General features: G+C 40.6%; 1 protein-coding gene across 7 annotated transcripts; it reads right to left on the reverse strand.

Moving 5' to 3' along the window:
• Nucleotides 1-9,576: 9,576 nt before the first annotated feature.
• On the reverse strand, nucleotides 9,577-12,622 carry LOC119364142. Of its 7 annotated transcripts, none has more exons than XM_037629563.1 (4): nucleotides 12,465-12,622; nucleotides 12,094-12,368; nucleotides 10,095-10,115; nucleotides 9,577-9,823 (listed from the first exon to the last, which is right to left on the reverse strand). In XM_037629563.1, the coding sequence occupies exons 1-4, from the start codon at nucleotides 12,466-12,468 to the stop codon at nucleotides 9,668-9,670; spliced, it is 456 nt and encodes a 151-aa protein (XP_037485460.1). In that variant the 5' UTR covers nucleotides 12,469-12,622; the 3' UTR covers nucleotides 9,577-9,667. The 7 variants fall into 7 exon arrangements, 4 of the variants coding, with proteins under 4 accessions (XP_037485460.1, XP_037485459.1, XP_037485458.1 ...); XM_037629562.1 differs by having other exon boundaries at nucleotides 10,050-10,115; XM_037629561.1 differs by having other exon boundaries at nucleotides 9,978-10,115.
• Between the last annotated feature and the right edge of the window lie 6 nt (nucleotides 12,623-12,628).

Below are 12,628 nucleotides of genomic sequence, written 5' to 3' on the forward strand. Positions count from 1 at the left end.
CTGTTCCATGCTTTCAAACTTGCTAGCATAATGTTGCTGTTTTACACGCTGAAACTGTTTTTAACATTCATCTTGTCTTGTTGGTTCCCACTAATCCATGAGTCATATGCATATGATGCCTTGATGTTATTTGATCTTTGTTATGTTTACTTTGGTGCCATGCCCTTGGTTTCTTTGTATAGTTGATGTAGCATCTTTGTTTCATGCCTCTAACATGCCAACTTATTAACTCTGCTCATGTATATGCTCCTGTATTATAAAGTTGCATGTTGCATTGATCATATTGGTTTAATAATGATGCCTATGTACCTTAACATTAATTATATTTTAAGTATGTTATCTGTACTTGAAGTGCTTGTCAAGTTTGTGCTCATATGATTCCCGTAGGATGTTGTTTTGATGATTGTAAAGTGCCTACTTGCTGTTTTGGGCAGATTATTGTTACATCTTGTTTGGAGTGTATGTGTTGCACCGTTGCTTCGTTTTGAGCATGATCTATATAAAACTTGCTTAGAATTACATGTAGTTTCATATTATCATGTTGCATCCATGCTTGGAGTGTGTTTGCTTGATGTTTGAATGCATTTTGCATCAATGCCATGTTTAACTTGTGTTGTTCATATCTTCTAGGCCGTAGCTCCGAATTAAATGAACTTTATATGTAACTTGACTAGATTCTCGTGTAGATCATCATGGTGCATCTTAAATTACTATTTAACAACTTGAACATAATGTGTATTCAGTTCTGGACCTATTTCAAAATTTGCATATGAGGACTTCCCGGAATTGTTATATGTTGTTTCTGGCCTCATTTAAACTTGCTTTGATGTGATGTTCTTGTATGCATCATCCCTTGCCATGAGTAGCATCATATAGCCTCATCATGCATCATACTTGGTTGTGCATCATGCCTTGTTTATGTGTTATGTGTTTACCATGTTGTTTCCTTTTCTCCGGTTGTGCTTCTTCTCGACAGTTCCTGTTTCGTTGCGATCGTGAGGATTCGTTTGACTACGCTTGGTTCGTCTTCGCCTATTCGTCTTCTTCATGGACTCGTTCTTCTTCCTAGCGGGATTTCAGGCAAGATGACCGTTAGCATGGATCTCCCTACTATCATTGCTATGCTAGTTGTTTCGATGCTATCGCTATGTCCCACTTCCTACCACTTGTTATCAAGCCTCCCAAATTGTCATGTCAGCCTCTAACCTTTTTCACCCTTCCTAGAAAACCGCTGTTTGGCTATGTTACCGCTTTGCTTAGCCCTTATTATAGCGTTGCTACTTCCAGGTGCAGTTGCAGGTTGTTCCATGTTGGAACATGGATATCAGGGATATTTTGGGATATCACAATATATCTTATTTAATTAATGCATCTATATACTTGGTAAAGGGTGGAAGGCTCGGCCTTATGCCTGGTGTTTTGTTCCACTCTTTCCGCCCTAGTTTCCGTTATACCGGTGCTATGTTCCTTGATTTTGCGTCCCTAACACGGTGAGGGGTATGGGACCTTCTTGACAGTTTGCTTTGAATAAAATTCTTCCAGCAAGGCCCAACTTTGGTTTTCCATTTGCCTAATAACAACTTAAACTTAAATAGGGGATTTTCATCGGGCCCCTAGTATTTTTAATCAACCCCCGGGCCAGTGCTCCTCTGGGTGTTGGTCCAACCTGTCAACCGCCGGTGACCGCCAGGGGCAACTCTAGATTTTCCCTACCGGAAGTTTGGACAATCCGATCATGGCCTGAGACGAGATACGCGTGGCTACTATCAGGGTGTCGGCACGTCGGGAGGTCTTGCTGGACTTGTTTTACCATTGTCGAAATGTCTTGTGCACCGGGATCCTGAGTCTGATCGGATGTCCCGCGATGGAGGATTGTCTCCACGGATCATGAGGTTATAATGGGATAAGTTGGGACGCCCCTGCAGGGTTTAAACTTTCGAGAGCCATGCCCGCGGTTATGTGGCACATGGGAGTTTTTAATATCCAGTTGTAGAGAACTTGACACCAGATTTGAATTAAAATACCCAACCACGTGTGTAACCGTGATGGTCTATTTTCGAGTGGGTTGAGAAGAGAACACGGTGGTGTTATGTTTGAACGCAAGTAGTTCAGGATCACTTCTTGATTATTACTAGTTTGCGACCATTGTGTAGCTTCTCATCTTATTCTTGTACTCGTAAGTTAGCCATCATACATTGCCTAGTCGCTGCTGCAACCTCACCACTTATCCATTCCATACCTATTAAGCTTTTCTAGTCTTGATACCCATGGTAATGGGATTGCTGAGTCCTCGTGGCTCACAGATTACTACAACAACACTTGCCGGTGCAGGTAATGCGATGGTCATGATGTGAGAGCGATGTATGCTTCTTTTGGAGTTCTTCTTCCGCTTCTTCTTCATTCAGGGGATAGGTTCCAGGTCGGCAGCCTGGGCTAGCAGGGTGGATGTCGTTTGAGTTTCTGTTTGTGTTTCATCCGTAGTCGGATGTTGCTCTTATGTATGAGGTTGTTGTATTCATGTGGCATTGTATGCCTTTTGTATGTATGCCCAACTATTATGTAATGGTACGATGTAATGATATCCACCTTGCAAAAGCATCTCCAATATGCGCTTCTATCCTTGGTGGGACCTTCGAGTTCCTTTAGGATAGTGTCGCATATTGGGCGTGACATCGATCTTCCTATGACCTACAATGGGATCCTTGGCCGCGCAACTTTGTCAAGAATCATGGCAGCATCCCACTATGCTTACAATACCATGAAGATGCTAGGGCCGATGGGCGTCATCTCTATCCCGTCAGACAAGAAGGATGCAATTATATGCGTCGATAAGTTGTACCGAGACGCCATAATTACCGAGGTCGCTAAAGCTGCAGCTCGCGTCAAGGAAATAAAGAAAAAGAAGAAGGCCAGCAGAGATGTCGGCAAGGAATCTGGGAAGCACACCTCTCTGGAGTGTGTTGCACCTTTTGATGACTTGCGGGAGAGTTCCACTAGTAAGAGGCCTAAAGTCACATTGCTACGTCTTGAGCTTGCGTTGGTTTTCCTTGAAGAGGAAAGGGTGATGCAGCAATAGTAGCGTAAGTATTTCACTCAGTTTTTGAGAACCAAGGTATCAATCCAGTAGGAGGCTCCTCAAAAGTCCCACGCACCTACACAAACAAACAAAGAACTCGCAACCAACGCAATAAAGGGGTTGTCAATCCCTTCACGGCCACTTGCGAAAGTGAGATCTAATAGAGATAGTATGATAAGATAAACATATTTTTGGTATTTTATAATATAGATGCAAAAAGTGGAGATGCATATAAAAGTAGATTGGAAGCAAATATGATAAAAGATAGACCTGGGGGCCATATGTTTCACTAGAGGCTTCTCTCAAGATAGCATAAGTATTACGGTGGGTGAACAAATTACTGTCGAGCAATTGATAGAAAAGCGAATAATTATGAGATTATCTAGGCATGATCATGTATATAGGAATCACGTCCGTGACAAGTAGACCGACTCCTACCTGCATCTACTACTATTACTCCACACATCGACTGACTCCTGCCTGCATCTAGAGTATTAAGTTCATAAGAACAGAGTAACGCCTTAAGCAAGATGACATGATGTAGAGGGATAAACTCTTGCAATATGATATAAACCCCATCTTTTTATCCTCGATGGCAACAATACAATACGTGCCTTGCAACCCCTACTGTCACTGGGTAAGGACACCGCAAGATTGAACCCCAAGCTATTTCTCCCATGGCAAGAAAGATCAATCTAGTAGGCCAAACCAAAATGATAATTCGAAGAGACTTGCAAAGATAACTTCAGAGTAGATTCAAATATTTCTCATAGATAAACTTGATCATAAACCCACAATTCATCGGATATCGACAAACACACTGCAAAAAGAGTTTACATCGAATAGATCTCCACAAGAGAGGGGGAGAACATTGTATTGAGATCCAAAAAGAGAGAAGAAGCCATCTAGCTAATAACTATGGACCCGAAGATCTGTGTAAACTACTCACAACTCATCGCAGGGGCTATGGTGTTGATGAAGAAGCCCTCCATGGTCGATTACCCCTCCGACAGAGCTCCAGCGAAGGCTCCGAGATGGGATCTTGCGGATAAAGAAGGTTACGGCGGTGGAAATTGTGTTTCGTTGGCTCCCTGGATGTTTTCGGGGTACGTAGGCTTATATAGGAGGAGGAAGTACGTCGGTGGCCGCCCAAGGGGCCCACGAGACAGGGGGCGCGCCATGTAGGGGGGGGCACCCTACCCTCTCGTGGCCGCTTCGGCAGCTTCTTGACTTGCACTCCAAGTCCTCTGGATCATGTTCGTTCCAAAAATCATGCTCCCGATGGTTTCATTCCGTTTGGACTCCGTTTGATATTCCTTTTCTTTGAAATACTGAAATAGGCAAAAAAAACAGCAATACGGGCTGGGCCTCCGGTTAGTAGGTTAGTCCCAAAAATGATATAAATGTGTAAAATAAAGCCCATAAACATCCAAAAGGGGTAATATAATAGCATGGAACAATCAAAAATTATAGATACGTTGAAGACGTATCAAGCATCCCCAAGCTTAATTCCTGCTCGCCCTCGACTAGGTAAATGATAAAACGGAATTTTTGATGTGGAATGCTACCTAGCATAATTCTCAATGTAATTTTCTTTATTGTGGCATGAATGTTCAGATCCAAATGATTCAAAATAAAATTTCATATTGACATGAAAATGCTGATACTTCAAGCGTACTAATCGAAGTAATCATGTCTTCTCAAAATAGCATGGCCAAAGAAAATTATCCCTACAAAATCATATAGTCTGGCTGTTGCTCTATCTTCATCACACAAAGTATTTAATCATGCACAACCCCGATGACAAGCCAAGCAATTGTTTCATACTTTAATAATCTCAAACTCTTTCAACTTTCACGCAATGCATGAGCATGAGCCATGGACATAGCACTATATGTGGAATAGAATGGTGGTTGTGGAGAAGACAAAAAGGAGAAGATAGTCTCACATCAACTAGGCGTATCAACGGGCTATGGAGATGCCCATTAATAGATATCAATGTGAGTGAGTAGGTATTGCCATGCAATGGATGCACTAGAGCTATAAATATATGAAATCTCAACAAAAGAAACTAAGTGGGTGTGCATCCAACTTGCTTGCTTACGAAGACCTAGGGCATTTTGAGGAAGCCCATCATTGGAATATACAAGCCAAGTTCTATAATGAAAAATTCCCACTAGTATATGGAAGTGACAACATAGGAGACTCTCTATCATGAAGATCATGGTGCTACTTTGAAGCACAAGTGTGGAAAAAGAGATAGTAGCATTGTCCCTTGTCTCTTTTTCTCTCATTTTATATTTTTTTTTCTTTTTTCTTTTTTTCTTGGCCTTTATTTTTCTTTTCTTTTTGGCCTTTATTTTTATTTTTTATTTTTCTCTTCTTTTTTTTCTTTTTGTAAAGTCCGAAGTCTCATCCCGACTTGTGGGGGAATCATAGTCTTCATCATCCTTTCCTCACTGGGACGATGCTCTAATAATGAAAATCATCACACTTTTATGGATTTACAACTCAAAGCTAGAACAAGATATGACTCTATATGAATGCCTCCGGCGGTGTGCCGGGATATGCAATGAATTAAGAGCGACATGTATGAAAATTATGAAAATGGCTTTGCCACAAATACGATGTGAACTACATGATCATGCAAAAAGCAATATGACAAAAGTAATGCGTGTCATATGAACGGAACGGTGGAAAGTTGCATGGCAATATATCTCGGAATGGCTATGAAAATGCCATAATAGGTTGGTATGGTGGCTGTTTTGAGGAAGGTATATGGTGAATGTATGGTACCAACGAAAGTTGCGCGGCACACGAGAGGCTAGCAATTGTGGAAGGGCGAGGGTGCATATAATCCATGGACTCAACATTAGTCAAAAGAACTCATATACTTATTGCAAAAATCTACAAGTCATCAAAAACAAAGTATTACGCACATGATCCTAGGGGGATAGATTGGTAGGAAAAGACCATCGCTCATCCCCGACCGCCACTCATAAGGAAGACAATCAATAAATAAAATCGTGCTCCAACTTCATCACAAAGCGGTTCACCATACGTGCATGCTACGGGAATCACAAACCTCAACACAAGCATTTTTTATAATCACCCAACTAGCATGACTTTAATATCACTACCTCCATATCTCAAAACAATTATCAAGCATCAAATTGATCATAGCATCCAATTCACTTTCTATGATAGTTTTTATTATACCAACTTGGATGCTCATTATTCTAGGACCAAATTTGTAACCATAGCAAATACCATGCTGTTCTAAAAGACTCTCAAAATAATATAAGTGAAGCATAAGAGACTAGCAATTTCTTCAAAATTAAGCCACCACCATGCTCAAAATATAAGTGAAGCACTAGAGCAAAAACTATCAAGCTCAAAAGATATAAGTGAAGCACATAGAGTATTCTAGCAAATTCTAATCAAGTGGGCTTCTCCCAAAAGGTGTGTACAGCAAGGATGATTGTGGCAAACTAAAAATCAAAGACTAATATAATACACGACGCTCCAAGCAAAACACATATCATGTGGCGAATAAAAATATAGCTCCAAGTAAAGTTACCAATGAACGAAGACGAAAGAGGGGATGCCTTCCCTGGGCATCCCCAAGCTTAGGCTTTTGGCTATCCTTGAATATCTTGGGGTGCCATGGGCACCCCCAAGCTTAGGCTCTTGCCACTCCTTATTCCATAGTCCATAAAAGCTTTACCCAAAACTTGAAAACTTCACAACACAAAACTCAACAGGAAATCTTATAAGCTCCGTTAGTGAAATAAAACAAAACCACTATATAAGGTACTGTAATGAACTCATTCTTTATTAATTTTGGTGTTAAACCTACTGTATTCCAACTTTTCTATGATTTATAAACTTTTTTACTAGTCATAGATGCATCGAAATAAGCAAACAACACACGGAAAACAGAACCTGTCAAAAAACAGAACAGTCTGTAGCAATCTGTAACTAACGTAAACTTCTGGAACTTTAGAAATCCTACCAAAATAGGAAGTCCTGGACAATTTGTATATTGATCAGCAGAAAAAATAATCAACGCAAAAGCACGTTTCTGTGATTTAAAAAAAACTAAATTCGTGCGCGCAAAGTTTCTGTTTTTCAGCAGAATCAAATCAACTATCATCATAGGTTATCCTATAGGTTCTACTTGGCACAAACACTAATTAAAACATAAAAACACATCTAAACAGAAGGTAGATGCAAGATTTATTACTAAACAGGAACAAAAACAAAAAACACAAAGAAAATTGTGGGGCCTCCCAACTAGCGCTATCGTTTAACGCCCCTAGCTAGGCATAAAAGCGAAGATAGATCTAGGTAGTGCCATCTTTGGCATTAAATTCATAAGTAGCCTACATGATAGATTCATAAGGTAATTTGACTTTATTTTTTGGAAAGTGCTCCATGCCTTTCTTTAATGGGAGTTGGAATCTAATGTTCCCTTCCTTCATATCAATAATCGCGCCAATCGTTCTAAGGAAAGATCTACCAAGAATAATAGGGCAAGAAAGATTGCAATCTATATCAAGAACGATAAAATCTACGGGCACAAAATTTCTATTTGCAACAATGAGAACATCATTGATCCTTTCCATTGGCTTTTTAATGGTGGAATCCGCAAGGTGCAAATTTAAAGAGCAATCATCAAGATCATGGAAACCTAGAATATCACATAATGTTTTCGGAATTGTGGAAACACTAGCACCCAAATCACACAAAGCAAAACACTCATGATTTTTAATTCTAATCTTTATAGTAGGTTCCCACTCATCATTGAGTTTTCTAGGTATAGAAACTTTCAAATTAAGTTTTTCATCATAAGATTGCATCAAGGCATCAACGATATGTTTGGTAAAAGGTTTATTTTGACTATAAGCATGAGGAGAATTAACAACGGATTGCAACAAGGAAATACAATCTTCTAAAGAACAATTATCATAATCAAATTTCTTGAAATCCGAGATAGTGGGTTCAATACTATTTAAAATCGTGACCTCTCCAATCCCACTTTTACCAAATTTAGCATCAAGATCTAAAAACTCCAAATTCTTGGGATGCCTTCTAGGTAAAGTTGACTCATCATCAATCCCATAATTATCAAGATTCATATTGCAAAACAAAGATCCAATAGGGGACGCATCAATAACTTTAAGATCTTCATCATTATTTTCATGAAAACTAGAAGAACACGCCTTTACAAAGCAATCTTTCTTAGCACGCAATCTAGCGGTTCTTTCCTTGCACTCATCAATGGAAATTCTCATGGCTTTGAGAGAGTCATTGATATCATGCTTAGCAGGAGAAGATCTAAGTTTAAGAGAATCAACATCAAGCGAAAGTCTATCAATGTTCCTAGCAAATCATCAACTTTGAGCAATTTTTCTTCAAGCAAAGCATTAAAATTCTTTTGAGAAACCATAAATTCTTTCACACTATTCTCAAAATCAGAGGGCATCTTATTAAAATTTTCATAAGAATTATTGTAGGAATTTCCATAATTATTAGAGGAATTACTAGGTAACGGTCTAGCATTAAAGTTTCCTCTATAAGCATTGTTTCCAAAACTATTCCTACCAACAAAATTCACATCCATAGATTCATTATTATTCTCAATCAAAGTAGACAAAGGCATATCATTGGGATCAAGAGGAGTATTTTTAGCAGCAAACAATTTCATAAGTTCATCCATCTTTCCACTCAAAACATTGATTTCTTCTATAGCATGCACTTTTTTACTAGAAGATCTTTCGGTGTGCCATTGAGAATAATTAGCCGTAATATTATCAAAAAGTTTTGTAGCATCTCCTAACGTGATTTTCATAAATGTGCCTCCCGCGGCCGAATCTAAGAGATTTCTAGAAGCAAAGTTCAAACCGGCATAAATTTTTTCACTACAAGAAATATGGCCAATTATGACTCCCCATTTTAGTCGTTGATTTATCATTGCTTTCGTTTATTGACTTTTTTTGACCAAATTCGGAAGGTCAACAGTTGGCCGTCAAGAGTAAACAAACATGACCTTTTCTGGAATTTTGGTCAGGACTGCTCTTGACCAAAATTTTGGTCGCTAAACCTTTGATCAAAATTATGGTCATTACTAATGAGCCTAGACCACGTAGGATCTGACGTGGCCAAGCCAACGTGGCACACGCAATGACGTGGATGCCATGTAGGATCGGGTCCAAATCAACTGTTTTAATGGGCTGAGCCCAATAATTCAGCCCACTTCTAAATTTACGTTTGGGCCACAAACATGGGCCAAGCCCAACAGATCAGTTCTTGGGCTAAGGCGTGCAACCCATTTATTTAATCGATTATTAATTGGGCCGGCCCTTTTATCTACCCAACAAAAAAACTATGTTGGGCCTTGAAACGGTCTAGCCGACTCATACAATTTATTATTTAAGGGTGACCACACAACAGCCAACAGTATCTCAAAAAGAAAAATACATTACACAATTTGCCAGTCAGCCAACAAATGAGAATATAATGATAATAATAGTGTAATTCTCCAGGATTTCATTAAGTTAGGCCCAGCAGTATCATTACACCACAGGTTCATAAGATGGCACCAACCAAAACAACACAACCAGTGAGGGAGAAACGTGTTGGAGGGACATTCTTTAGTGAGAAAAGGTTTGCAACAATAGCAACATCACTCTTTTGTTCTCCACCTTCTGGTACCTCTTGTTCCATAGCACTTTCCATGTTAGCCTGACATTTAAAGAAAGATGTACACATGAGCAGAGTACTATGTCCATTAATATATTGCAGTTGGTTCTGAATGACTAGGAAACTTTATAAGCAAACTATTCAAGAATCAATGTTCTAGTAGCAGAATTTAAGAAGCTAACATCATGGTACATACACTTTGGTATTTGAAAAAACTTAGCACTTTGGTGGAACAAACACGTTCAACGCCATACACTCCAGGGTTGACCTGTTTGTGTTCAATGCCAGAGTGGATGGCGCTGAACTGCACTACCTTCGTCGTTGTCATTTTTGCCTGCCTCAAGCCATCCAGCACATGTGATTTTCCCGGTAGCACAAGGTGAAATAGCAGAGTATGCATCAGTTATTGCCATCTTGGAGCAGAAGCTTGCAAATAAGTTAAACCTGTACGTGCATGAATAAATAAAAGAGAAAAAAGAGAGTAAAGGATGAACGCTGCTACTGGGTATGGAACAATCTTTCTAGGCCAAGCACTGCAGCTCGTTATATAACAAGCGAACACTCACTTTTTTAATTCACCCATGGGTCAAAGAAAGGAGGCCACGGTTCAACACCATATAAGTTGGTGTTGAGCTCTAACAACTCAACGCCAGTTGTTGAGCCTATCATGTGTGTTTGCTCCATAAAAATAATAAATGATAATGCATCACTAATATGTCATGTTTACAACTCCTCAATTAAATGACCATCTCTCCTTTAGAAGTGAAAACTGGCATAACTGGCCCTTGTTTGCTTTCAGGGGCTAAATATGGCAAGTAATTTTGATTGGGGGTAGTATGCGTACATACAATATTTTTGGTGTTCCTGTTGGTATGCAACTTTTTTTTGGTTGTTGTTAAATCCAGGACTATGTGTTATTTCTGCTCAGATGTGATTTATTTTCAAGAATCACCGCAAGAGTTTGTTGATAGATACACTAGTTTACACATGTATGTGTGCGATCACTTGCAAGACTGCAACCAAGGTACACATCCAAGAATCTGTAACATTAGTAAATAGGGGTGTCTGACAATTTCTGAATTTATATTGTTTGTGTGATTGTCTGAGACTGCAAAAAGCTTAAGCTTATATCTACTGGTGAGTTTGAACATGTAACCAGTTTTCCATTTCATGCAGGTGTGTCTGACAATTTCGAAAAGACTGATAATGGTATTTTCCGGTTAAAGCTCACTGCAAATGCGACAAAAAGAATAGCTGATTTGAGAAGGCCTCTTGACATTTTGATGAAAGGCAACACTATAAACCACCCTGACCTGACAATAAGTGCAGTTAGCTACTTTTGTCCCATGATGGTGTACTAATACAACTTGTCGTTTTGAAAGAAAGATTGGAAAATCTATACTGCACTCGATGCACACTCGCGTCCCGGGCGGCAGCTGCTGCACGAGGCTACCTACAGTGCGGTGCTCTGTTTGCTCAATACAAACTAGCAGTGATTGCTACATGGGATGGACAGCACATGCTTTTGTAAATATCTCTAGAATAGAATGTTGACAAAATAATAATCCAGTCTACATGCTACTAATTAAGTAGTAGTTATTTGAATAGTTTGTAGCAGGCAAGCAGAGCAAATCAAGCTTGGCCATTACAACTTTTTTGCAGGTTACTATTAGCTACATGAAATAAGCATGGCATCAAGTTTACTAAACAAGTAAGCATGCAAAACAAAACCAAGTTTGCACATCCAAAGTGTGTCACGTACTGGAGATGCCTCTGGCCAAGAAGTGCAAATCAGAATCACGTATGAAAGGGCACTTCCATCAGCACGTTTGCTATTCAAAAAAAACATCACGTTTGTTGTACTGACACGCAATCAGTTTCCAATTATATCTCAAAACCAATCAACACAAGCTAGCCACGCTACTCATCCCAGCTAATTGCAACTTGGCGTTGTAAGCAATAATCGGCAAGCCTTTGCTCTGCCTCAGGCCTCGGTCGACAGAACAATAAACGCTTTAGTAGCTTTTGACCAACGAAGACGTACTGAACAGAACAAAGGAGATACTGCAGAAAGCAAAGTTGCCTTGCGGTTTTAAACAAATTGCTATCGCCTCAAGACAAGAACACGTGGACATAACTACTACTTCATACACGATAAACCCAGTCAAAAGTAAGCAGACAAATATACTCGAATGACAGTAGATAACTCGAGCAACAGAGACCGCAAGACCTCTGCATCTGCGTACGGCGCTTGATCCATCTTAAATCGCGAGAACAAGCACAGATCTAAAATTGATGAAGTCGGGATATACCTCGGGTGCCGAGCGAAGCATCACCGTGGGGGTGCTGCTGGAGTCGATCGAGCCCGGCGGCGAACAGAGACGGCGGGAGGACACGTTGACGGAGACAGAGCTCTGTCGGTGAAGCAGACGAAGCAGGGGAGGCCATGGCAAGGAGGCAAACAGCGGCGGCGCTTGGACTTGGGCGAGGCTTTGGCTCGGCTGCGCAGGAACGGTAAGGAGGGACTTGGCATCGGGGCAGAGCGCTGCAAGGTCGGGGACGCGAGCACCCATGGCGGCGGAGTGCACTGTTTGAGACAGAGCGAGAAATCAATATGTGTGAGAGAGAAAAAGGAGGAAGAAAGAGAGCACGGGAAGAAGAGAACAGAGAAGAAGGGTGGCACCCATTTGCTGGCTCCGGCAAGCTGTGGCTGGTGGTCGCCGGCGGCGGCGTGCAAAACCACAGGAGGAGCTCCTCTCGTGGGGCTCGAGTGCGGGGAATAGTGGGAGGAGGCTGCGAGGACGGGCGCGCTCGGGCGCTCGCTCGATCTCCTCGTGCGTACAGGTG

The sequence above is a fragment of the Triticum dicoccoides genome, chromosome 2B (assembly GCF_002162155.2).
Source record: "Triticum dicoccoides isolate Atlit2015 ecotype Zavitan chromosome 2B, WEW_v2.0, whole genome shotgun sequence".
Taxonomy (NCBI): domain Eukaryota; kingdom Viridiplantae; phylum Streptophyta; class Magnoliopsida; order Poales; family Poaceae; genus Triticum; species Triticum dicoccoides.